Source organism: Pelodiscus sinensis, chromosome 2 (assembly GCF_049634645.1).
Source record: "Pelodiscus sinensis isolate JC-2024 chromosome 2, ASM4963464v1, whole genome shotgun sequence".
In the NCBI taxonomy this organism is placed as follows: Eukaryota; Metazoa; Chordata; order Testudines; family Trionychidae; genus Pelodiscus; species Pelodiscus sinensis.
Genome location: NC_134712.1, coordinates 201,366,392 through 201,394,136, shown reverse-complemented (window position 1 = coordinate 201,394,136; position 27,745 = coordinate 201,366,392). Strand labels below are relative to the sequence as shown.

Sequence of the window (27,745 nt, the reverse complement as noted above, 5' to 3'; positions counted from 1 at the left end):
TCTATTTGTATCTTCCATTCACATAGCCAGGCTGCCTTAATATAATGATATCTGTCTCAGGGAAAGAAAAATTATAACTATGGTTCCAACCTGGACCTTCTCATATTCATCAAGATAAGTGTATTTATTTGTAGGGTCAGTGCCTCTCTTTTGAATAACCTCCAAAATAAGTAAGTAGCTTTTATAATAATAATCATGACATGATTTTAATGTCTGAGATTTCATGTCCTTCCAGGGATTGAAACAAATACATGAGGAATTCCCAGCTGCTCTATAGTGGGATAAAGCACTTATTTCTAGTTCTGATGACTCACATTATATGGTCCCTTCACTGGGTCACTGCTTCAGTGATAGGTAGTTGTTGGTTTTGTTTGGGGATACTAAAAAGTTTAGGAACCAGCGCTGCCTAAGCCACAGAATTCTGATTTGGATTCTGAAAGCTCCTCTACCACACTCCATCTCCTGCCTACCTTTCCCTAGTAACTCCCCTTACACTGGGTGCAGTGGGAGTTGCAAGATCCATCTATTCTGGTTCTATTCCTCCCATGGATCCCTTTGCACTGAGATGCTCCTGAGATGCCATTTTAGACACTGACTGCAAAAATGTATTCAGGTGTGTCATTTTTGTGCACATGAATAGTCCTGCTGACTTTAATGGGACTACTCATATGCATTTAAACACAATACAGAAATGCTTACAGGACTGAGGCCTTATAGCAGATCTGTAGTTCACTAGAACCAAAACTCCGGCTTTGTAATCCAATATAACTCACTATTGTAGGACAAGAAAGGGGAACTTTCTATCATGAAGAAGGGACAGTTCTCAACATTCTAACTGGATGCCAGTCTTCCCTGCAGCTCTAGAATATCGCAACCTAAGCGACTTCAAGATTGTACCATTTTTATTTATAAAACAGAGCTCTCTTACATCATCTCAGAGGTTGTTACATTATGTCTTACATCATCTCAGAGGCTCTTTTACTTCAATCTCAGCTTCCTCTGAACCTTTTGTATCTGCACTCAGGCTAATTAAGGCACCTGGCTTTTAATAGAGGGATTTTTTTTTTAAATAGCACAAATAAAGGTTCTAAACTCTAAAACATGCTTTAACACATTGTTTGTGATACACGTGATAACTACAATCTATGCTCTAGGGTCATAAATAATGTACCATATCAAACTCATGCTGAACATTTTTCCATCACTCCCACTCAAGCATGCATTAGCTATGTATAGTGGACAAGTGTGTATACATGTATACAGCATACGTTCATGTTTATTATAAAATATGTTGCCTATATTTTTGTGCTTGCCATATATGTACAACTATTATACACACTGGGAGGCAGATTATGCCTGCCCTATTAAGGGGCATGAGGACCTCTTTGGTCCAAGAAAAGTAGATTAGTCCTGAGATGCATCATTGCTCAAATAGCCCCCATGGATTGAATTGCCAAGGTGTAGTTCTGCCCCAGCCATTCCACCCTCACTCCTCTGCAGCCTTTTTCTGCTTCACCTTTTATTGAGGTCCTTTTGATATTTTGTGCAAATATGCAAATACAACAAACCAGATTCACAGATCTTTCTAACAAGCAGAAATTGAATTATTCTCAGTTTTAGATTTAATTTTATTTGTCATCTATTATGAACAAATTACGAAATATACTTCATTCACAAACTGGAAATATTTACTATTTCTTTACAAGAAGGCATTGTTGAGGTTTTGATTTCTGGCATTCTTGAAGCATTCTGTCTTTCAAAACAAAGACATCAGTGTTGTTTTCAGAAGACTTATCCTTCGCTCATTTGCACTCTGCATGTGCAATGCAAACCTTTTACAAGTCTGATTTGCAATCTCTTCACAGTACAATCTACAGGTTAAACCCTCTCCATTTTAATGGGATTAAAAAAAAAGTCTTCATGAGAGGAAGAGTTTGAAAAGCCTATCTTGAGTGCTGTGGTAATTCTGCGAAGTTATTTGGACAAGAAGAAAAAGAATAGAGGTGGAGTGAATAAATACTGTATATCCACAAAATCCTTGGGAAAGAAATTTCAGATATGTTTCTAAAGGGAAGTGTGCTCTTCTGCAGTTGTGAAGTTCTAGTAATAAAAGCCAAGACTGTTTCCATTTCATTTCAGTCTCTTGGTGCCTGTTTGTTTGTCCTGAAAAATCTTGAAAATATTTTTTCCTTTAACTTTTTAAATCTTTTCATACACTCTTCCATTGTAAATCAGCTGTGGTCCTCCATTGCTCATATTGTCTGTCATTTCCTGTAACAAGAATAAAAAAGGGATGATCAAAATTAAAATTATTTTATGGATCTTGAAATAATTGGTTAATGGTCTAATAAATATGGAATGGGCCCCGAATGTCAATATTCAGAGGTGTTGAATCTTTTTAAAAAAATCACATTATTAAAAGAAAAACTGCCAATTTTCATGTGAGGTGAGTTCTTATGACAGATGCTAGATTGACTGTCCCAGAGACAGGCATTCATGATGCACAGAACACAGATATGTCACAAATGGCAGCAGTGCAAGCTTCCTCACACTGTCCTGCCAATATGCTTCCACTGAGACATGGATGGCAATCTAATCAGGAGTGAAATTGTAGGTATCCAGGTCCCTTGAGACCTTGGCCTCTCTGCTCAGATGCCCCCAAAAGTGCCAGTTAAAGCAATCTCTGAAAGCGATTTTTGTGATGTAGAAATTAGTCTGCTGAGGTCATCAAAGCCATTTCACATATGCCATCAATCAGTCTCTAGATCGGTGAGGCTTGTACTGAAGCTTTTGAGCTGCAAGTGGCCCTTTTGCAGCTCTTTGCAGAACATGATATTAAAACAGTGTGAAGTGATTAATCAGTCTAAGTTATTAGCCAATCTGCATGCTTTTACTAGATTACTAGCCAATAGTAGTTGGTAAAATATTACTACTTGGACAGTCCTTTTGTTTTGAGAATAATATAAACTAAACCTTTCCTCTGTCATATTGCTCACATATACATACATAGTACTACAGAAAATGAACCTATGAATTCACACTCCTGTGGCTCTTTTGGGTAGTACTGATAGCTAATTTGGCTTCTGCACCACTGAGGTCTGAGTGTCACCACTCTAGAATATAGTAATATTTTGTCAGCTGGGCTATGAGTGAGCAAATGACCACAAAGTGAAAATTTCGGTTTCCCATTTCTATCACTTTAATTTATTGCCAGCATTTTCTATTTGAATGTACTTATCATTTCAGAATGAAATATTCACAGTCAGTATTTTCCTGACATTTCTATTCTAAACAAAAAATTGTAGTTGAGTTTACAAGCATTTGAATGTGTTGGATTTAAGACATGAAAAAGCATATATATTAGAAGTGGTGTAAACTGGTGGTGGATTCATCCAAACAAGATTGTTTGGATGTCTACAACTCAAGTGAATATGTCAAATACTTGGCTTACTTCCAAATCACAGCACTCCACCACTTAAATTGTTTCACTAACTGTTAATACCTGTCCTGAATGCATTACTTCTGAGAGTGACTTCACAGCCTCAGCCAACACTGATTAGCTGAAACTATGCCTTCCTCTTAGAGGTGGGATTTTTCAAAAGTGACATGACATAACACGGTAGCTGCCTAGAGTTCAGCATACCTTGGAGGTAATTCTGGTGTCGGGGGAACCACCGGGCAGCTGGGCAGGTCGGTTATTTCAATACCCCTCAATCTCTAATATAAATATAACAATTATACAATAAATATAGCACAAACATATGCACATATAGTACATGTCTATATTACTGTATCAGTATAAAATATAAAAAATATAAAACTCTTTAGACTTATGTTTAATTAGAGCCTAATTTAGTATTAATTTTTAAATGTCCCTCCATTGTTTTAAAAGACATGCCCTGGTCTTAATGTACTTTGAAAGACTTGTCCTTTCAGGCACTGTCTTTCTCTGCCCCACCCTCTGTTCTTGCATAAGGACTCCTCTTTGTTTTCTTATCACTGTTGATGCAAGAGTTTTTTTATTTGTAGCTCCTAGCAGCTGAAGAGTCTTCCTCTATCTACCTCATTGATTTTTGCTTGTTTCAAATTTCATCTGGAAATGTATTTTTCTCCCTCTTTAGTTTATTCTCTGAACCTTATTTTAATGCAGTGCCTATGCAATTTAACTCTAATGATCTTGTGAAAGAGTGTGTATGAAAGATACTATATGAGTTGTACCTTTGTATAAATAGGTACTGCCTTAGAGATTATTATAATGATGATGATGATTGGGACATTTAGGAAGTGCATTTTACTGTGTTACATGCAGAATTAAAAAAAAGATGTTTAATCAGATTAAAGCAATATAAAATTGTAACACGTTTTAAAAATGTAGCAGTATTTCCTTAACATTTTTAAATGAGTCCAGACTCTAGATCTGTGTAGAATCTAATCTCAGTTAAGAAAGTAGTGAGCAGTGAGCAGACTGCAAAGCAGTCTTTCCCCTTATTGTACTTGGCACTGTTACATCACATTTTATCTAAGAATCTCACAAAGCTTTACATATATGAATTGATCAGCCATTGAGGGAGGTGGTGGATATCATACAGACGGGTGACTAGCCACAGAGAAGATTTGTGTAGGATCCCATACTGAGTCACTTGCAAAGGCATACATAAAATCCATGTTCCTGGCTGCTGCTAAACACTATCCAACCTCTTAAATGAAAGAAAGAGGGCATCCCATCCTTATAGAAGATTTAGAACCTAAATGAGTATTTCACAGGTCAAGAATCATATCATTACACCAATTAGATGGCTTTAAGAACTTTATCTTACTTTAAGCCAACATTTTCAACCTTCACTTTAAAGCACCCAAATAAAGAAAGAAAAAGTCCCTCTGACCATTGGAAGCTGTGAGTGCTCAGAACCTCTGAAAATGGGATCACCTTTATTTAAGTGTCTATCTATGCCTTAAGGTGCTTAATTTTTAGTAACTGATATTTGAAAATGGTGCCCTTTGTGCTTGCATAGCCTACTTTATTAACTGAGTATAAAGGGAGAGAAAAGAATTGATTAAATCCTGCCAATATGAAATGATGTAGGTGCAGAAAGCATGCCATGCTTTCCCCCAGTCCAATACATGATAATTCATATCACTAAGGCTTTCAATTATGTATGATGTGCTATATTTAGAAGCTAAACCTTTGAACAGCTACACAATGGAATTATATCGGAAATGGATGTACTTCGCTGAAATGGATATACTGCAAAGATACACCACCTAAAAATAACTCCATATACTGCAACAGGATAAAGCTTATACAAAATGGTCACATTTCATTTCCCAGAAGCGCTTTCTCATATGTAGTCAAAATTGAATTCACTTACTGCCAATTGCATATGTTAGAGAGAGACAGTGGGTGAGGAAATATCTTTTATGGAACCAACTTCATAAAAAAAATTACCTCACCCACTTTCTCTCTCTCATATCCTGGGGCCAGCACAGCTACGACATTACATAACTGCATAAATTAGCACATACAGTTGCTTTGTAAGAAAAGAAGAGCAAACAAGGAAAGGCGCCCAACTCACTTTCTCTGCCATTTCGTGGGAATGATGCAGTGAATGCTCCCTTTCCGAGAACATTCTTCGTTGTTCATAGCTGGCTAGCCGACAAGTGAGCCACGAAGAAAGGGTGCAACCTCCAATTCCAATGCAGGCAAGAGACATGGAAGTGAGATGCAAGGAATAGAGGGTGGAGGACTTCTTTGTTAGAGCACGAAGGAACTGAAAATTTAATATTCCTCCAATTAACCCACAGATGCAACAGGCTGAAAAAAGGATCATCTGTTAGGAGAAAGAAGAGAGGCAATATCACAGTGACATTCTCCAGAGATTACAGGTCCCAGACAAGACCACTCAGACTGAAAGTTAGCTTGACTATAATAATAATACTTATTACTAACATAGTACACATCATTTAAAGCACTCTACAAACAACAATTACTAATCCCCATAACTCCTGTGTGTAGGAGGTCAGTACATGTTGAACCTCTCTAGTCCATTACTGAGATCCAGCAACATCTGTGGTCTGGCATGATTTTAGTTAGCTAGATATCCACTTACCATGGGCATGGCCAAGTTTCCCGCAGTCCCATAAAGTTTGTTTACAGCCACCAGTCCTGGATCTAATTGTTCTTTGACATTATTCAGCTGTAATTTACTCCTAAATGTCTCTAAGAGCCCAGTAAGCAGCAGAAGTGTTGGTAATGTTGCTAGACAATATTGACCTCCCATGGTTCAGCAAATTCTCTTGCTCGGCACCAATCAGGTCCCAAAAATGCTGGACTAGAGAGGTTCAACCTATATAGATTGCATCTCTCAAAACTGGGAATCTCTAATCAGGACCATGGATGTTCTTCTTGAATGAGGGAGCCCTAGGGCAGGAGGGCCAACAGCTGAGATCCCCGGGCATAGAGAGATTGGTGGTAGTGGGGCCAGGGCCTCAGCAGCCCAGCAACCCAGCTGGGGCTAGAGCAGCCCATGCATACCAGTGGGGCTGGTACTACGGCAGCCAGTTGGGGCTGTGTACTGGCCTGGCATTGGGGCAGCTGCCATGGCAGTGGAGCCAGCACCGCATGCTGCTGTGCCAGCAATGGGGCTGAGGCAGCCATGTCACCCAACCGACAGCAGAGCCGAAGGAGCTGGCAGCAGGAAGGAGCGGCAGGCTGAGGGGGCCGGTGGCAGGGGACCTTTCCTGGTCTGGTAAATTTCCTCATCCAGGACCACTCAGGTCTCAAAGGTGCCAGACCAGGGAGGTCCACCCTGTATAACCCACATTTTAAAGTGGAGGCACATCATGCTAATGTGACTTCCCCAAGTTGATGGCAAATTAGTGGAAGAATAGGACTAGGATTCAGGCCACCTGACTTCCCTCCAGCTCCATATTCAAAATTCTGAGCTAAACTTCAAAAGCCTGATTTTGATCTGACACACATCCATTTTAAATCAGCAAAATGCAGTGAGAGCAGAATCAGACACCATCTCTGCACCACTTATTTCCTCGGCTGGAATGCAGTTCTGTAGTGGTATTGATATTGAATCTCTCCCGAGTCTCAGTGCCGCCAACCTTCTCCTCCTGTTCTAACCTCCTCAGGTCAATGTGTGCAGTTTGGTCATGGCCTCTTTGTTTGCCACTCAAGCAGCTTTTGTATAATCTGAACATTTATTCATGGTTGAACTTAAACCAGTGAAATATCTGACAAATTAAAATTTGAAGCAACTGTATCAGGTACAGTGAGTGAGGTGCTACTTTTCAAGTTTAGTTGATCTGAAAGATCTTCTGGGGTCCCAGAAACATCTAAACTGGGCTACAAGTAGCAACAAGTATCACTGCTTGAAGACTGAAAAGTATTTACTACAGTGATGGAAGTAACTTTGTGGAGCCCCTGGAATTGCTCCATGGACCACCAGTGCCTCGTGTACCATTGCTGTGTGCCAATGGGATGGTAACTTTAAGAAGAACATAGTTTTCAAACTATTGTTCATGGTCCACTGGTAAGGGAATATTTATTGTGGTCTAGGAGACCACCAGAATTGACTAAAAAGGTGGGGGGGAGAGGGGACTTATTTCCATGGTTGGAATGCTCCACACAATGAAGTAATCCTTGGAATATTTTTTTAAATGACCATCACTGTTATAGGGAATTGAATAGTTCACTGACTCTCAAAAGAAACCATAGAGAGAATGATTCTCCTTCCACTTATACTAGATTTACATGAATATAACTCCTTTGACATCCATGGAGTTAGTCCCAGTTCTTTCTTGTGTACATCAAAATCAGACCTATAGAAAACTACAGCCAGTTTCAATGCTTATATAAACGGAAACAATTAAATAAGCTTTAACGCTGGGCTTTATAATAGGATAATATTTTAACAGATAAAATATTTCTGCAGTTGCTTTTGTATCAATTGTACCATCTGTCTGCAGTCAGGAAGACTATACTTCAGATTCTTATATGAAACTGAAAGCATCTGTAATTATTTTAGAACTGGTTTAGTCATGACTCAGGTTGAAAAATATTAACTTACGAAAACCAGTGAACAGCTAGAATTTCTGAGATCAATCTGGAGCAGTAACCTTGGAACCCAATCCTGCACTCACCTCAGGACTGCAATGCTGGTCAAAAAGGGCACAAGTCCAATTCCCACTCAAGTAATTAGGAATCCCTCCATTGATCTTAATGGGACTTGGATCAGGCTCTTAATCAAGACAGGGATAACTACAGGGGATACATTTTTTACATGATTTGTATAGACCATTTAAATATGTCCTCCCTTTGCTGTATTAACCAAAGGGCTGATTGTTTTTCCTTGACAGCTTGTGTTTACTTTTCAATGACTTGTTTATCAGCTGCATTTTGGAAATAAAGGAGTCCAGGGTGAAGAGTTCAAGTTACAGCAGTTTACATTTCAAGTACTTATGCATAATGCATGCAGTGCAAAAACTTACAACGAGTCCAGATTTTTTTTTGGCGCACAATATTCCACATATGCCACAAAGCAGAAACTGCAAGGGAAAAAGTACAAATTATTTCATCGTCTAATGCCTTGAGTTCTAAATTAAACTTTGCTCTTGTTATTGCAGTGGGAACCACAAAAGAAGATTATGCAGTTGTTACCATTGTGCCAGTGTTTTTATTACAAACCTTATGTTTCAGGAAGTTATAACTCATCCATAAACACATGTATCCAGGAAGAAACTGGGATGAGAAGTCAGCCTGAGGGTGATTGCTCATAAAAATAGCAAAAATTAAATAATATCTGTTTTGTAAGCGATGAAGATAAACAAAATATGAAAAACAATGTTGCCAGTATAAGAAGATTCTTTTACCCTCATGTTGCTCAGAAATTAAATTTGGCAAGGCAATAATCAGGAATATGGCCAAGTATTCTGATACTTTAAAAACATATAAAGTACTTATGATGTCATCTTGTAAATTGAAACACTCAGGGAGCCCATGTGGGATATTATTGAAGTCAGCTGGTCTTAGCACAGGAACAGAGGTTCACTGGTGTGAATTAGGTTGTAGAATCTGGGCCTAACATTTGAAATTGCTGCAATGTATATATAGTCTGTTTTAGCATGCATCTTCCAGACATGTAGTGAGCAGTATGACCAGAGTCAGATTAAGACATGCTAAGGCCCTAAACTATGTCAAGTTTTAGAGGTCCCATAGCATTACCAAAAAATGTATTACAGGTTGGGCGTCCCTTGTCCGGCATGCTCAGGACCTGACTGGTCCCCAAGGAGGGAGTTTGCTGGACCAGTGGAGGTCAGCCCCTCTGCTGACAGACTTTGGGCTCTCCTGGGAACTGTCAGCACATCGCCATGCTGTGGCACGGTCCACCAGGCTCTCAGCCCCGTGGTCACCACCGGGGCTGCCAGGCACCGCTGCCTCAGGGCCAGCATACTCAACAGCTTTGGAGCCACCAGAGCTCATCTGTCTCTGCCTTGAGCTGTGGCTCTCTGGTCCAGCAACATCTATGGTCCTGCTGGACCACGGATGTTGCCAGACTAGAGAGTCCCGGATCAGAGAGGTTCAACTTGTGTTAGGACAATGAAAATAGAAATAATAAAGTTTTATATCTGCATATATACCAGTACATAGGCAAGAATGCAACTAAAAACTATAATTTTTTTGTATTTAGAGGCCCCCCATAATCTGAGGCCCTAAACTGTAGCTTACTTAGCTTGTGCATAAATCTGTCCCTGAGTAGGACATACCATAGGAAGGAGCTTTTTTCTTTACGCAAATTTAGTGCTTATAAATTAGCTGAACTGATAATGCTGGAGACTTGTATTGGGCAAACAAAATTCTGTGAATAGATTTATTCCTTATTTTTTGAATGAGTCCACTTCAGCCCTATCTGTGTCCCTTTTACTTTCTGTGAATTGCTTCTTGTGTCCCCAGAGATGTGCATGTTAATTCAGGCTTGCCTGGAGAAGCAATGGGAGTGTACAGTTCCTGAGGAAGCTAAATTGACAAGGGCAGTATAAGGTATAAGGAGTTGTAGGCGAGTCGCAAGATTATTCTAGAAGTCTAGATTTCATGGCCCATGATGTGTTTTTCATGGTCATGAATTTGGTAGGACCCTATACGCAGCATAACATAGAAGGGCTTCATGTCCATTCATATATGCAAGCATGAAGGGAAAATTTTACATGGTGAAGTAACAAACCATTGGATCTGTGCTTACATGAGTGCAATGGCTGGAGGGCCAGTAGCACTTACTACATCTCCTAGCCTGAGATACCAATTAGAAGGATATCGAGATGTTTCACTGCAGTGCCCAGGCCTGTCTACACCTCAAGTTGGGTAAATTTCAGACTTCCAGCTTTTGAACAGGACACGTACATAAAGTTCTTTTACTTAGACTTTACATGGGATTCTAGAATTTCACTCAAAGTTCTGTCATTATACATTAACTTTAGTTTATGGCATACTGTATTTCATACTTTTACATATGGCGTTTTGTGATTCTCAGCATCCAGATGGAAAATACAGCCAATTCTTTGTTTGAGATATCGTAATAATCTCATTCATTCAGTCTTGATGACTAAATAATGTAAATAGACTAAGTAATGTTGTTTCCTTCTCCTGAAAACTTGACAGGAGTAAAAGAAAAATAATATCTAGAAAAAAGAATGTTTATCAGTTATAGCAAGCTTATAAAAAACTATCTGGAAAATACAATAAATGCTATTTTCAATATGTAACAAATGTATGTACATAAAAAAAGCAAAACTTCCTCTATTTTCAAAGCAGTGTGTTTAGGAATTTAGCTGCAAAACTGATGGCATAGGTCAGATGGAATAGGCTTTTCAAAAGCTTTGCAGCACTGAAGACATGAGAGTTTTACCATTGTCTTCAGAAGGACCAGACTTAAGCCAATACCAAGCCATTTTGAAAATCCCATCTATTATGACTCAATTTCCTCTACTTCAGGTTACAATCAAATTTAATTCCTTTACTTGCAGCCAGTGCAAACTCTAGCAATATCTTTGATTCCTGAACATGTAACATCGGCCTTACATTCTGCCAAGAGAGTAACAAAAGAATTATAGAGTCACTTTGCTCATATGGACTGGGACCTACCAATCAGCAAGATCAGCTATTGATTTACTGTCCTTCAAGTCACCCAGCAAATTGTTCTTTAAACCACCATTTGATGGTACCATTAAACCAGTGCGTTAATGTACATTTTCAGTAACAGTCCAAATAATATGGAACAAGCCATTGCAGCAGGTATACCTTAGTCCTTCGGTTATTCTCTAAAACGATATTGAGTAGGTCCTAAGATGCTCTCTAGGAACTAGCATCTTTTACCATATCAAAGCAGTTTTCTCAACATAAATGGATAAAGAGTGTTTTGTGATTAAGGCACTGCGCGGGGACACAACAGCTGTTAGTTTCATTCCTGGCACTGCCCCAGGTTTCCTGTGTGATTTTTGACAGGCCACTGCATGTCTTCTGACAATATCACAAGCATGCTGTGAGGCAGCCTTTGCTAAGATTCAGGAAGCACATTGAGATGCTGGGATAGTGTGCAAGGATATTACTATTACTGTATTTTTGGGTTGTTGTGCATCAACCTCAGGACATTTTTCAGAGAAAAGGATTCTCCAACAAATAGAATGATGCGTCAGTTACAGCCAGGATGTATTTTGTCCAGTGTTTCAGGCAACTTAAAATCCCACAAAAATGTATGACCATGTCAAGCCCTCTTTTTTTCTGTTGGTGGTGTATCCTGACCCAATGAAACCGGTGTAAAGCTGCTGCACAAAATGAGTAGAGGAATTTAGAGATCTTACTCAGGGATCCTTTACTATTCCATCCCAGAGACTTTAGTTGCCTCATCCAGCTCAAACTCCCTCTTTCCCCAGAAAGCTCTGGAGAGAATGGGAAGTCAAGGGAGATTATAGGTTGACGCTATCCAGTGTGGTCTGATTGGCAAACCAGACACACGCAATTACACCCCAGCATGGAATTATGGTGTTTTCCCCATACATTTTCTGGAGGTTTTTGAGGACTCACTATTACTGACAGTGGTGATGTAATGTGCGTGGGAGGCACGGGTCATGTATACAGAAAGTAGGGCTTGTGCACAGTTCAGTTTGGAAATAAATCTGATAGGTTTGTTTTGATTTGCCTTTTGAGTTTTGAACTCTTAGGTTTCACAACACTGTTAGCTGGAATACAACATGAGTCACTTTTTCTGTCCTTAAAAAGCAACAAATAGTCTAGAAGCACCTTAAAGACTAGCAAAAGATGTAGATGTTATCATGAGCTTTCGTGGGCACAATCCACTTCTTCAGTTGACTGGAGTGTTGGAAGTCCAGATCCAAGAATAAATAAGGGAAGCAGGGAGGGAGGGAGAAGGAAAAAAATAGAAGGGAGGAAGAAAAAAAGAGTCAATAAGTAGATAAGCTTCAGAGGGATAGCCAAGTAGTATGTAGAATGTAGTAGAGAGATAGCCCTTGAGACACCACCAACTTCCTGAGGAAACTACAAAACATCAGTAAACTACCTGAAAATACCATCCTGGTCACCATGGACGTAGAAGCTCTTTACACCAGCATTCCACATGAAGTGACAAGGAGTCCTGTAGCACCTTATAGACTAGCAGATGTATTGGAGCATAAGCTTTGGTGGGCAAAGACTCACTTCGTCTATATTCCATATGAAGATGGATTACCGGCTATGAGGAACACCATCCCCGACAACAGCACTACACACCTGATTACAGAGCTCTGCAACTTTGTCCTCACCCACAACTACTTCCAAACTGGACACAATTTGTATCTTCAAGTTGCGGCACAGCCACGAGCATCCGCATAGCACCACAAAATGCCAGCATCTCTATGGCTGACCTTGAACAACATTTCCTCAGCTCTTGCCCCCTAAGACCTTTACTCTATTTACACTACATCAATGACATCTTCATCATGTGGACCCATGGGAAAGAAACCCTTGAAGAATTTCACAGGGATTTCAACAACTTCCACCCTACCATCAGTCTCAGCCTGGATCAGTCCAGACGAGAAATCAATATCCTTGACACTACACTACTATTAAATGATGGGCAAATTTCCACCACCCTATACTAGAAACCTACCAACTGCTACACTTACCTTCATGCCTCTAGCTTCCATCCCAGACACATTTCCCAATCTATTGTATACAGCCAAGCCCTAAGATACAACCGTATTTGCTCCATTCCCACACACAAATACCTACAGGATCTATACATAGCATTCTTAAAACTGAAATACTCACCCAGTGAAGTGAAAAAAACAGATCTACAGAGCCAAAAAAGTACTCAGACATGAACTACTTCTAGACAGGCCCAGAAGAGAAAACAACAGAATTCCGCTTATCATCAGCTACAGTCCTCAACTGAAATCCCTCCAATGCAGTATCAACAATCTACAACCCATCCTAGAAAATGATCCCTCACTCTCAGAGGCTTTGGGGGGAAGGCCAATTCTTGCTTACAGACAACCCCCTAGCCTCAAAGAAATTATTTCCAGTAACCATGCAATACACTTCCATCATAATTATTCAGGAACCCACCACTGCAATAAGCTCCAGTGCCAACTCTGCACACACATCTACACAAGCGATTTCATCACTGGACCCAATGACATAAGCCATCAAATCAGAGGCTCATTTAACTGCATATCCACTAATGTGATCTATGCCATCAAATGCCAGCAATGCTCCACTGCAATGGTTATTGGCCAAACTGGACAGTCTCCATGGGAAAGAATTAATGGACACAAATAAGATATCCAAAAAGGCAACACACAAAAACCTGTTGGAGAACACTTCAATCTTCCTGGACACTCATTAATGAATCTCCAATTCGCTGTTTTGTTTCAGACCAATTCCACAAGCCAAATACACTGAGAATGGTTGGAACTTAACTTCATTCACAAGTTTAATTCTCATGCAAATAGTATAAATTGTGATATCAGATGGCTCCCACATTATCAACCAACCAAACAACGAAGGTGCTAATGGTTTTTGATGTCTGTGTAGTATGTGGTGTTGGTCATCTTCCTTTCCAAGTGCAAACTAATGGTTCTTATCAGCCTCTTGTAAATATTTAGTCTTTTAGATGCTATTACACTATTTGTTGTTTTTTAAGTCTTTCCTGTTACAGACTAACTCTGCTATCCCTCTGAAGCTTATCTACTCACTGTCTCTTTTTTCTTTCTCCCCTCCATTTTTTCCTTTTCCATCTCCCCCCCTCCCCCATTCCCTTATTTATTCTTGCATCTGGACTTCCAACACTCCCATCATCTAAAGAAGTGGGCTGTGCCCACGAAAGCTCATGATACCACCTACATGTTTTGTTGGTCTTTAAGGTGCTACTAGACTATTATTTGTAGTTTTTTAAGTTTTTCCTGTTACAGACTAACTTGGCTACCCCTCTGAAGCTTTTTTCACTCTGTGTCCTTCCATGGCTAGCCTGTAAGATTTCATCTGAAATAAAACTGTTTAAACTGAACGTGTAACTACTGAGTTACTGGGAGCAGGGTTTCCCCCCAACTAGTTGACTGGTGCTGAACAGGATTCATCCTTGTTTTCACTGACCAGCTCAGTCAGCATCTTGTCACCTCACTCCAGTGTTAAAAGTCCTGTTACTAAATGTAATTACATTTCCTAGTGGTCATAAGCTCTCAGGGGCTGATGCAGCTGTGCTAATCGATGCTTGGATCATTTCCACCTGCTGTCCTCTGAATCATTACAAAAGATTCAAAAACACATAGGAGAATGGGGGCTTAGCCTGAGGACTGGGTAGTCACCCATCACCCCTCTGTACTTGTATTGTTTGAGCCCTATGGAGCACAGACTGCACTACTCCTGGGATTGGAAACACTTTCAGATTGTTGGCTGGAGCTGTATAACAATATATATCGCGGGAGAGAGAATTTCTCCTCCTGGAGGCAAAGACGATAACAAACAATTGGACTCAAGTTTCTAAAGCTGAAATACGCATCCAGGGACACTGATGCAATGATGTTATAGTCCTCCTGCCTGCCTACCTATCTCCTTTATGTATTGCCTTTCATCACAATACCTGAGCTCCTTACACAAATGAGATGACTCAGTGCCCACATGTACACATCTCAGGCTGAGGAATCATAGACTACTAGAATTGGAAGGGACCTCAAGAGGTCATCAAGTCCAGCCTCTGGCACTCACAGCAGGACCAAGCACTAGATCATCCCTTTCATTAGGATAAGTTAAAGGAACCAGCCTGGAAAAACTACCTGAGTAGACAGGCATTGAGGAAGGGACGTGCAATCAGTCCCAGTAGCAGATTTAACAGTCCAAAAGATCAGTAAATTCTGACTGGGCACTACTTTATCTGGGCTCCCCGTCCCTTTCTCCCAAGTCACAGAGGAACAAAAAGCTGGGCCCTGGAGCAGGTTTTTATTGACATCACATGTCTCATATTCAAAGAAACTCTCACTTCCCACATTCCCCACCACTGGTCCTTGCCTCTGGATCCCTGCTCTGCTCCCCCATGGCTTCTCTACCCAGGTCCATGCTGTGCCACCGTCTCCCTCTGGCCCAGGGCCTGCACCAGTGCTGCTACCAATAGACAATTTGCCACTGCTCCCGCCAAAGATTCAGCTGCTAGCTTGGGAGCCAAAGCTGTGAACCACCACAGCAGCTGCACCAGAGAGTCCTCTGCCATTGCCATCTCTTCTCTCCCTGGCTTGATGGTGGGGCCCTACCCTCACCAGTATACCGAGTCAGTCACCTTTGGTACCTGAGAGCTGGTGCAATTGCTTGGATTGCATGTGTCTATCACTGCCTCTGGCCAGCAGTCCCCATTTTATATGGACCCCAGGGGACCTGCACCCACTTCTCCGGCAACACCTTTGCTAAATCCCAGCAGCACTTGAGCATGGGAGTAACGATAGAAGTTTCCTATCCCATCCTGCAGAGCTCACAGTCACTTGCTATGCTCCAGTGTGGAAGTGGCTGATTTCAGAAAATGTAGCTTGTTTCCAATGCCTCCATAGATTCCCCTTGCTAAAGGACAGTAAGAGGTATGTGGCTGCCTGCTTCAGCTTCTCCTTACCCCCACAGCACTCTTCCCGATCAGCCTCACTCTAGTTCTGCATATCCCTGCTAGATTCTGCATGGAACAACCAACATTTTTTTAGGATTACCCCACTACTGAAGGTTAAAGTAAGCAGCAGCAAAATGTAGGGTGTAGGGCGTAAGCTTTGTGTAGGGTAGGTCTATACTTCCAACTTAGTTATTCTTAGACTAGAAGGTATCTGAAAATGAAAACAAATACAAACACAAGTCTGGTCTTAGAAAACAAAAAAGAAAAAAGATTATAGATTGCCTCCAAGGCCTAAAGTAGCAGAAACTATCGCTTTGTAAGTTTCCTGATCAAATCCTGCAGTCTGAAGTAGAAAGTTATGTGCAGAGCCAGAAAACGGAGCTCAGTACACCAAAGAAAGAAAATCCTAATATTTAACTGTCTTGCCTGTAGAAAAGAGAGAAAGAAGCTGAAATTTCAAATGGTTGCATGGACCCAGGAAAGTGTCTGAAATCCCTAGGCTCTCCTGTTTTCAGTAATAACACAATGCAATGGGAAAACATACAAATGCCCTCACCCGGTGATGAAGAGCACAAAATTCACACAAGCAGATAAAGAAATCAAATCAAAGGAAAAGAAGGAAGATACAGAGTGTAGATCCATGACAGAGAAAGAAAGAAATCAGCAGGTAGGCAGACCATACAGAAAAAGGTTAACCATAAGAAAATAGGAGATTACAAACAAACAACAACCCCTTTCAAATCCAAATCTATAGGCAAAGACTTCTAAGAAGATCTCGTTAAAGCATACTGAACACAGTGGCGGAGATTTTCAAAGATACAGTTAGTTAGGCATTTAATTCCCATTAAGTTTCAATGGGGCGTAGGTGCCTAATTTACCATTTGTGACTTTGAATATCTCCCCATCAGATTTGTTTAAAAAAGCTATTATGGGGATACAAATAATATCAAAGAATATCACTACAACACAGTAGTGAATAAAAACCCTGCTTGCCTGGGGCCTTTAGGCCTGGATCAAAAACTCACTGATGTACTATTGACATAATTAGGGTTTTATTCTAATTTACTTCAAAAAGGTTAGAATCAGTCCTGATGCTCAATGACAGAATACATTTCACTTTATGCTGTGAACATTATAAGTTACACATCAGATGTTTTATTTAAAGTATTCAATTGTTCTTGTGTAATTTTTTCTTTCCTTAAAAATGGAATCAGAAGATTATTTCTAGCTTATCAACTACGGCCTCAGATCAGCAAAGAATTTAAGCATGTGTTTAAGTCCATCCCTATTTAACAATGATCTTAAACAAAGTTTGTGTAATCAGTGGTTAAATGAATGGGACTCACGAGTAGGAGAAGAGAGGTTTGGCACTGGTAGAACTACTGCTGGAATACTGTCTGCAGTTCTGATGTCCATAATTCAAGACGGATGCTGAGAGTTTTCAAGAAAGATTGGAGAGGGTTCAAAGAAGATCCATAAGAATGATTAAAGAATGAGAAAACATGTTCTGTAGTGACAGACTCAAGGAGTTCCATCTATTTCTCTTAACAGAGAGAAAATTAAGGGGTGACTTGATCATAGTTTATAAATACCGATGTAGAGAACAAATATTTGATTATGGACTCTTCAAACTAGTAGCCAACTTTTTAACAAAGTCCAATGGCTGGAAAGGTAAGCTAGACAAATTCAGACTGGAAATAAGATATACATTTTTAACAATGCGGATAATTAACTACTGGACCAGTTTACCAAGGGTTGTGGGAGATCCTCCATCACAGGCAATTTTAAATTAAAATTGGACTTTAAAAAATATGTGCTCTAGACATTATTTTGGGGGCATTCTATGGCCTTTGGTTTAGAGGAGGTTAGATCGGATGACTACAGCTGTGGCCTTAGAAACTACGGATCTATGACTATGAAACTATAAGCACATCTTCAAATAAAGTAGTCACACATCTGCATTTAAATAACACTGTAAACTGTTTGAGTGTTCATTCGAAATAACTATGTAGTTTGACTATTCTTTTCCAAAGTAAGCCACGCTATTGGTCACTACACTTCCATTTTTTAAAAACTGACTTTAAACATTTTTTAAAAAATAAAGACCACCAACATTGCTTTCACAGTCCGAACTTATCCCTTAGTCTGTGACAGTTCCATAGTAAGCCCTTTTTTTGAAAACTTGGGAAATAAAAAACTCCCCGTAACTATGTATTCCAGGTGCCAATTTTGGAGCAAATTCCTATAGCCAAATTATAAATGGTTGACACTGGAGGTTCTTGATGGAAAGGAAGTGCAACAATCACAAACATGGAAAGATGATCTGCATCTTTCTAGAGCTATTGAGTGACACTCTGAATACATAATGCCTAGGAGTGTTTTGACATTCGTCTTCATGAGTGAGAAAATTATCCCATTCCTGAGTGTCATAGCCATAAGGGTGTTATCTGATGTCTCCATACGAGTGAAGATAAATGGCATATTTGACTGAACGGGGCTTGAGTGTATGTGCACGGGATGGGGGTGGGTGCAGGGGTTGGGTCTGAGTTTTATTTACAATAAGGGTCTTTACACCATCTCAATGTAAATGAGAAGTAGGCCCAAACAGGCTTGAGAATTATAGTTATAATAAATGTCTATTATATACACATTCTGCTTAAGATTCCATCTTGATTATAGTATAGTTGACAACTTTTAACATTTGGTTATGTTATGCAGGAATATTTTTGAAAGAATATTGTTCTGATATTTCTTTTGTGTGACAGCCAGTTCAATGCATTCTGTCAGACTTATTATCCTTGTGTGAAAGTAGTTTTAAGTCAGGGGTGGGTAACCTTAGGCCTTGGGGTCGCTTGCCTGGATCCGGCCCCCGAGGCTCAGGGCTCCCCACCAGCACTAGGGAGACTGTGCTGGCACTCCAGCTCCCCCCCTCCACACACACATTTTCCCACTGCGGGGCTGAAGCACATGCAATCTATTAGGCTGGACCCTCATAGGCTCTGGTGTGCAAAGGGAATGTGGGGTGTGTCCTTCTCTTTCTCAGTTGGGGACCATGACAGTGAGGTGTTTTTTTGTTTGTTTTTTTGCTTCTCACTTGTGTACGGCCCCCAACTGATTTTTCTGTGGGTCAGTGGCCACCAACACAAAAAATGTTCCCTACCCCTGCTTTAAGTGGCAGCATTGAGGAATGCAACATGATTTCTACTTACTAGGAGAAACTATAGCAGTTGGAATAAATGATGACAAGGCATGCAAAACACATAGGAAAAGAATTCCAGAAAGCAATAGTATGTTAGCTGTAGTAGAGGATTTTGATAACCAAGCAACCACCATAATATTTGATAAAGAACTCATATATATGTTTTATATATAGAAAATAAAATTAGATAAACATAAGTGATCATAGATGAAATTGTTTTCATTTGGATATTTGTCTCTGCTAATTTTCTTTATCTTAATAGAGGTCATTTTCATAAACTATTAGGTGAGGGCATTTAAAATACATGTTTTCCCATGTATTATATAATATATATATTTTATAAAATATATTTCCCCATGTATTTTAAATAGATGAGTACCCTAATTCAGATGCATTCATATTTTTCTTTTACTTCATTGCCTGCTATTCAAGTCATTTGGGCACAATCCTGCAGTGCAGAGCATGCTGGTCCCACTGGAGCAGAGCACTTAAACACTAGTCCTATTGATCTCAGTGGAACTATTGACATGCTTTATGTTGGGCACATGCTTAAGTACCTTGCTGTATTGGGGGTCATAAAAAAAACAACTGTTATAAAATAAGAAAGACTATTTTTTTAACAAGTGGGATAATCTGCTTAAGACTCAACATTATTACATTCCATGAGACGTTAATATCATTTCAATATTAACACATTTTAGTCTCAATTGAAGCCATATTCACTTCTTGCGTGCATATGTGTATGTTATATCTGTGTGGATATCTTGTTTCCTGGAGTAATATTACCTGAAAATGTCACAAAAGACCTTTGATCTAGTTCTGACCTCGCTTACCTAGGCATTGCCCAGCGAAGACCCAGTTTCTCATGTAAGTTGATAAAGATGAAGGTTACCATGGAAACCTTAATTCCGATGTTTGTGGATTTTAAATCTCACACAACATGATAGACAGATACAGATATAATGTGTGTGAGTTAAAATCCACAACCACAGAGTCAAGGTTTCCATAGTAACCACATCTTCACTGGGCCTTGGCTGAGTTACAGGCATGTAAGTGAGGACAGAACTGGGTCGAAGGTCTCATTACACTTGTAGGTAACATGACTGCTGGAAATATGATGTTATTTAGCTTAGATCCAGTGGTTTATCCTGTGGAGTTTCAAAGTAGTAATTTTTCTTTCCCCGTTTAGCTTCCCCACTAAAGGAAAATCTTGATTCCAGAGCACTGAATCAGAACACAATTACTTTGTGTGTGACATGCAAAGAGCTTGAACCTCTGGTCCAGCCACGATATGCTCGGTAGCAGACCCCACAGTCCTGAAGCTGGAAAGAGGGCAGATAAGTCTCCAGGGCAAAGCCCAGTACTGCTGCTCTAGTTTGTGTCTAGTTACAAATAGCCCCAAAGAGATATTCCAGCAGCCATGGATCTCTAGAGAACAGTGGCACTCTGACCCACCCTTTTTATCCGCCACATCACCAGCATTTCCCCTATGCCAGTGGTAGGCTGCCTACCTACTCCCCTGTGCCTGGGAATCCTCAGCAGGCTGGGTAAGCCCTTTGAACTGATGGGGCACAGGGGTACAATGGAGGGGAAAGCTCAATCCCAAGATTTCTAAATTTACATTCCAATTAAAAGCAATAGAAATACAATTATTTCACCATTACAGAAAGCAAGGATAGTTTGCTGAAAAGCATATTATAAAGGAACAAAACTAGTATATTTAAAAGAAGACTGTTATATAGGAAATATACATTGCTGTGAAATGTTTCTCACTTGTAAATTTTTATTACCTAAGGTGAAATACTAGCTCCATATCTACCAATGGCAAAACTCTCACTGACTTCATCATCAGTCTTCAAATTTCTCCTTAACCTGAGCTCTTTGAGCAATCCTTGCTACTCTTTTTACAATCAGAAATCCCCCTTTCTCTGCACTGTTGGTAACCTCCTTACCTGTCTTAAAGTGTGTTGTATTGTCTTGTGATTGTCTCCTGTCTGGGGGCAGGAACAGTGTCTCACTATGTTTGTACAATATCAGGAATACTTACAGTGCTATGTACATACATTTATTTATAATTATGAACACCAAGAATAATATTACATTAATCCCTTTGTTAGGAGAGACCTCTAAAGATTATCTAAGATTCCAACTGTAGTGAGAAATCAATATTTTTCCAGCTTCTCACCAACTAAAAAATAAATGGTCCTTTTAGCAATATAGCTGTTTAATCACAACCAAGCAGTGCTATAGAGTTTAAAGTACTTATGTTTACCCTGGATAGTCCATGTTGCAAGTCTTGACTTCGTTACTTCATATACAATTTTTGTAGGAGGGCACTTACTAGATAAAAGGCTCAAAGTGAACATACATCAAATACCTTCTGAGATATGAAGCTTACAACAATGCTGTCTGGGGGGACAGAGGACACAGTTGTATGTTAATTGTGCTCACCCAGATGCTGGTATATTTCTAGCTAAATTCTTCCCTGAAACTTGAGGCCAGAAACCCTGGTCCTAAGACACTGGTGTAAGGCTCCAATAACTCTTATATGCTTATATTCTTTGTTCCCCTAGGAGCTCTGGAATGCAGAGGCCATGACTTGGCCATCATTCTAAAGGAACCCTTAGCTCTTCCTGCCCAAAGACAGGGCCAGCTGGGGCCCTTTGGCTTTTACAAGCAAAACTCCCCTTTGGGTTCAGGTTTGCAAGCCAAGGCCGAACCTGCTGAACACTGGAATCACACAACGGCCCAGGCAGCCTTTCACACTAAATGGAGAAGAGGTTTGGTGAAAGTTCAATTGTTTGCATTAAAAGGAAAGGAAAAGGGTGGGGTTCCTGTCCAAAAATCCCCCCCCCCCCCATGTGCATGACTATTGCACCGAGCCCAGCATGCATCCTGTAAGAGGGGGAGTGGGTCAGGAGCGGTCTCGTTCACACCAACTGAAGCTCATCACCACACCGAGTTAAAGAGAGTGAAATGGCTAACGTACACACACCCCGCTCCATACCGGAGAAGAGTCTCCCAGCTGAGGCTTATGCTCTGCAAGGACCAAGCTGAAACTGACCGCCCCCACGGCCACGCTGGAGACCCCCAGCCCTATCTCCAACACGGAGAGCACCAAGAGGCTCCCAATGATGTGGCTGCTGGTGCACATCCTCCCTGGGTCATCGTTCCTTCCAGCTCAGCCAGGAAAACAAACCATCCGCCTTCCTCCCTCGGGCTCCCCCGAACTTTTCTTCCTCCTCCTTCAGAGGCAAAGCGTCAGATCCGCAGCCGGGGGGCCGGGCATTCCCGAGGCCAGGGCGCCTCTCCTCAGCCAGCGGACAGGAGACCTCCTCTCCCCAGCCAGGCGGCCCCGCACACAGGGATACTCCGATGGCTGGAGCCCGACAAGTCGCAGCCCGCCGCAGCTGCGGTCAGCTGGGCGAATCCTCCCGCGCACCCTGCAAGGCGGCCGGCTGGGAGCTCTCCAAGGTACCGACGCCTCTTCCGATCCCACCCCGGGGCGCGCTCCGAAGTCTCCACCAGCCTCTCTCGGCTAGTCCAGGCTTGGAGGGCCCGGGCCAGGCTCTCTCGGGCTCGCTTGGCTGGAGCTGTACTCCCGCGTCTCTCCCCCGCTCTCCGAGAGGCTGGGAAACGCAGATTAAATTCAGCACCACGCTCCACTCGCAGGCTGTCTCCCCTCCGGAAAAGTCGACCTTGTCTGATCGCCTCCTCCACTCTCATTGAAATGACCTCACTGAGATTGGGGGAGCTTGGGGGGCTGGGGAGGGAGGGAAGTGGGGAAAACCCACCCTGCCTATATTTATGTATGAATCTGGGGCCAATATGCAGGCGAGTCTCTACAGGAGCCCCGCCCCAGGGTCCAAACACAAGGCACCCCCCACCTCCCAACACACACCTCCTCCATCCTTCTTCCCACGCCCCAGCTGGGTTTGCTAAGGGAGCAGGAAAGTGGTGGTGCTGGCAGCAGATTCCCTTCATGCAAAACTTTGGGGAAAGAGAAAGCTGGATTCTGCTGCATGTTGTCCCCCCTCAAACACTGTCACGATATAGAACAAGTGTACATCTTCCTGCTGCCATCAAATCCAGACCTCAGAGCAAGAGCACTGCAAAAACTCAGATCCAGCATCGGAATGCTGGCATTTTTGGATCCCCTTTTCTCCTAGTACTAATGCCCAGATAGTGTGACTAGTAGAGATGCTCCTGGCATACCTATGCAATCCAGATCTCAATGCAACCCAAAGCAAATGAGCCACAACTATTCTGAGCTGAGTGTTGTGAAATCCTTCTAAGTTTTGGTACCAGTCGCTGCATTTTGTTGCTTAAATAGCATGCTTACCCTATTGCACCTTAAAAGCCAGACCCTGATGTGCCTCACTGCAACAATCCTCCAAAAATTCAGAGCTGGCATATAGACTCATCTGTTGGAAATTGAACCAGCAAGACATACATTAAGTGTTGTATCTAGAATTCTACCCCAAAATGTGGACCCCAGCACATCCCAGTACAAGATAGCTCCCAAAACTTTAAAATTTATACCAATATCTTGCTGAATCCATACTCTCCAGTATTACTGCCTAAATTTAGTTCCTATGTAGCTTCTTCTAGCCCACCAGAATGATCCACATCCCAACACTGGAATAACAGAATATTTTGGGGTCCAGATTTTCTGTTCAGGGAAAAAAGTCTACACTTGTTCCTTATTATAAAGATAAAATATATCTTTGAAGAAAAGAGTCCAAAAATTAGCAGAATCAAAGTAGATACTGCTTTTTTCCTGATCCTAAAACTTTCTTCTGAGAAAAGAGACATAATGCTATAGTCATGTGATGAGGCAGGATGCCCACTTGGAAAACAGGTTACATATGCTATCTAATCTAATTTGCACAAAGAGAGAGAGAGAGAGAGATCAGATCCAACATCTATGGCTATATGGGGCACATTCTAGATCTAACATATATATTGACATGGATAAATTTATTCCAGATTTACACGGACATCAGAATCAGATTTTATATCTAAATATGACATATGAAGGGAAGAGGGGGAAGGGAGAGAGGAAGAAGGGATATATAGCTATAGGATTGATAAGATCTTATCGCTTCATTATTTAGAACAGCGCCTTCTGCTAATCTTTCCACACTTGTCCCAATACACAATATCAGACAAGCAAATATTTTGTGTCACTTTCCTAAAGGAAAGCTACATTGAAGGCAAAAGCAAAATTGTCCCCTCACAGCTTCTCATATCTTCTGTCTTAAATAGAACCTGACATCTGTTATCATAAAAATCAAGACACAGTATAAAATCTTCTAACTACTATACTTATGTGGGAGGATGGTACAAGCACAGATTTTAAGGCACCCATATGGATATTTCTGCTATTCTAGTGCCCTTTTGATGTCAAATTATTATACATTTTACAGTGTTGGTAAGGTGCAGTGACTTTTCGCATTAGAATTTTTTTCAGAACTATAATAATCTGGTGGTGATAAGATGAGAACTGGCTAATGAGGTATCTCATTAATATGTTTAATGCATGCAGCCTGATACAGTGCATGTCATGTCAGGACAGTGTTTGTGTGACATAAATAATGTTTCTGGTGAACTGCTAGCTTTATATAACATTTCCACATCAGTTGTAATAAGCTGTCAGAAAGAGAGGGAGAACAAGGCCTTGTAAGAGGTGATTTCTAGCTGGAGATTGCTTGGTGTGACTGCTGTTAGGGATAGGGATATACATTAGAGTGGCATAACAGGAGGTGTCCTAGGATGCATGTTCTCCTGTATGCAGAGAAGTAAAGAATGGGGCAAGACCTCAGAGCTCATAACACTGCCCAGCTAGAGCTGAGTGAGTTTTTCACCATTTGAAATGAAAAAAGGAAGGAATTATATTTCAATAAGTATCTTTTTCAAATAAAGGTATTCTTATCTTATGTAATTGCTTTTGTTTATTTGTGCAACAATACTGCATTATCATTTAGGCCCTGATCTCTGGGATTAATATTATTCCCTCCTGTGAATGTAAGCATAGGATATTGCAGCATTGGGGCATTCACGTATCTGTTTGCTCTTTGGTTATTTCTATATTTTATTGTTGTTTTCCTATATTTATTTTCCATAGCTGAATAATACTAATAATATGCCAGTATAATTTTTAATTATATTTAAAAAACTAGCACACATGGCTTTCCTAAGACCCAAAGCACAGCCCCCAAATGCTTTTAGCTATCAAGTGATAGTCTTCCATTGTAACTAATTTTTATTTACCAATACAAATAATCAAGGGGTGATGCTTTCTATACTAAAACCATCAAGCATATAATCATTTTTCTTGGAATAACTCAAAGCTTATTTTTAAAAGTAATTTGACCATTATACCAGGAAGTATCAGAGGGGTAGCCGTGTTAGTCTGAATCTTCAAAAGCGACGAGGAGTCCTGTGGCACCTTATAGACTAACTGAAGTGTAGGAGCATAAGCTTTCGTGGGCAAAGACCCACTTCGTCAGATGCATGGAAGTGTTACAACTTCAACATACCTATACCAGGAAGTGTTACAACTTCAACAAGAATACTGTGTACAATTTTGGTCTCCCATGTTTAAGACAGATGATTCAAATTGGAGCTCATGCAGAAAAAGGCTACTAGGATGATCAAAGGAATGAAGAACCTACCTTGCATAAGAAGGCATAAGGAGTTTGGATATTTTTAATCCAAGAAAATGGAGACTAGGAGAGATATGATTGCTCTCTATAAAAACACCAGGGACAGAGAGGAGTTATTTAAGCAAAGGACCTACGATGGTGCAAGAACAAATTGATAGAAATTGACCATCAACAAAAATAGGCCTGAAATTAGTTAAAGTTTATAAACATCATAGGAGTGAAGGTCTGGAACAGTTTTTCAAGGAAAGTAGTGGGGGAAACTATCTAACTCCTTGTAAGGCCAAGCTTGATAATTTTATGGAGGGGGTGATATGATGAGGTTGTCTGGAATGACATATGGTCCATCCATGACTGCTATTAGCAAATATCTCCAATGGCTGAAGATGGGACAGAACAGGGGAAGGATCTATGTTCTTACAGAGATTTCTTTCCCAGATGTTTTCCCCCAGAGAAGTGTGCCCTGTCTACAAGCTGAGGGTTTAATTGGTCACCATGTTTAGGGTAAGAATTTTCACTCAGGTGAGATTGGCAAAGATCCTGCAGGTTTTTGCCTTCTTATATAGTGTGGAACATGGGATACTTGTTGATTTGAGCTAAAGTAAATGTAGATTGTAATTTGCAGTCCTCAAATAGTTATGACTTTAATAACTCATACTGAAGTTATAGAGCTGCCATTGGAGTAGGTGGTTGAGGTTTTGTGGTCTGCAAAGTTCAGGAGGTCAGATTAGATGATCATGATGGGCCCTTCTGGCCTTAAAGTCCTTGAGATTCTCTAATAAATAATAATGACATATATATATATATATATATATATATATATTGATAAAAAGCAGTTTGTAGGCCATATATTCATTCAGGATTCTTTACACCACTCTTGCAATATAAAGAATTATCAGGGTGTATGAAGTATAATTTAGTCCCACTCTGATTTCACTTTGCACTGATAGAGTACTCTAAAGAACCCGCCCTGTAAATGATAATCAGGTCTGTAATATTTAGGCTGCTGATTCTAGTCTAGTCCAGGTGAGTAGTGAATAAAAAATGAAAATACAAAGTGATCTCACGGATGCTTAGTGACAAATGAGAAACAAGTCATCTCAGTTCCTAATGGACAGATATTCACATTGCAAACATCTCTGTCACACATGGGTTGGGTGTTAAGTGGTTGTCTAAAGAGAAGAGATGGAAAAACAAGTGTTTCTGGAAACTGAACGACTCTCACTTTTAGAGGAGTTGCCTCATCAGGCTTAGGGCACATAGGTTGGGCTAGCATGGGGCAGCTGACACTGTTGCAGCCTGAGCGGAACTTACTGTATTGCTAAATGAAAAAATTGAGCCCCAAGGGCTGTCAGTGAACCTGGCACCTTTCATGAGCACTAAACTGGTTTTGATTTCTCCGCATTTCATTAGTTTGCCACTGGAACATTTTAACCAAGTTCTGCCCAGGCCAAAACAGCCCAAAGAAACACTCTACTTTCAGCCTCTCAGTTCCTGAGGTGATCACTGATTTCATCTTCAAAAGAGCCACATTTGGGCTTGGCTTGTTTATTTAGGTTAATGGTGGGAAGGGAAGATATCCTTCCCTCTATTTCACACCTATGCAGGGCCTGGCATAATGTAGCCCTTAATATAGTCTTGATTCGTATTAGTGTTTCTTTCTAATGTGGGGAACAAAACCAATCAGAAAGCACGTAGCAAAGCAATTTTTGCAATTGATTTTTTAAAAATTCCAGTTAGTC

General features: G+C 40.6%; 1 protein-coding gene across 3 annotated transcripts; it reads right to left on the bottom strand.

Moving 5' to 3' along the window:
• Window positions 1-1,205: 1,205 nt before the first annotated feature.
• On the bottom strand, window positions 1,206-23,037 carry TMEM196 (transmembrane protein 196). Of its 3 annotated transcripts, XM_075922241.1 has the most exons (5): window positions 22,328-23,037; window positions 8,497-8,553; window positions 5,574-5,828; window positions 3,644-3,717; window positions 2,169-2,271 (listed from the first exon to the last, which is right to left on the bottom strand). In XM_075922241.1, the coding sequence occupies exons 1-5, from the start codon at window positions 22,490-22,492 to the stop codon at window positions 2,265-2,267; spliced, it is 558 nt and encodes a 185-aa protein (XP_075778356.1). In that variant the 5' UTR covers window positions 22,493-23,037; the 3' UTR covers window positions 2,169-2,264. The 3 variants fall into 3 exon arrangements, with proteins under 3 accessions (XP_025034888.1, XP_006138402.2, XP_075778356.1); XM_025179103.2 differs by lacking the exon at window positions 3,644-3,717 and having other exon boundaries at window positions 1,206-2,271; XM_006138340.4 differs by lacking the exons at window positions 3,644-3,717; window positions 22,328-23,037 and having other exon boundaries at window positions 1,258-2,271; window positions 8,497-8,782.
• Between the last annotated feature and the right edge of the window lie 4,708 nt (window positions 23,038-27,745).

Excerpts from the sequence above, each read along its gene's own strand:
- TMEM196 (XM_075922241.1), bottom strand. The coding sequence starts at position 22,492 with ATGTGCACCAGCAGCCACATCATTGGGAGCCTCTTGGTGCTCTCCGTG. Across the intron at positions 8,554-22,327 it reads CGGTATGGAGCGGGGTGTGT|TTTCTGCTTTGTGGCATATG; the intron begins GTACGTTAGCCA and ends TTTCCCTTGCAG. Across the intron at positions 5,829-8,496 it reads AAAAAAAATCTGGACTCGTT|ATGATCCTTTTTTCAGCCTG; the intron begins GTAAGTTTTTGC and ends TTCTCCTAACAG.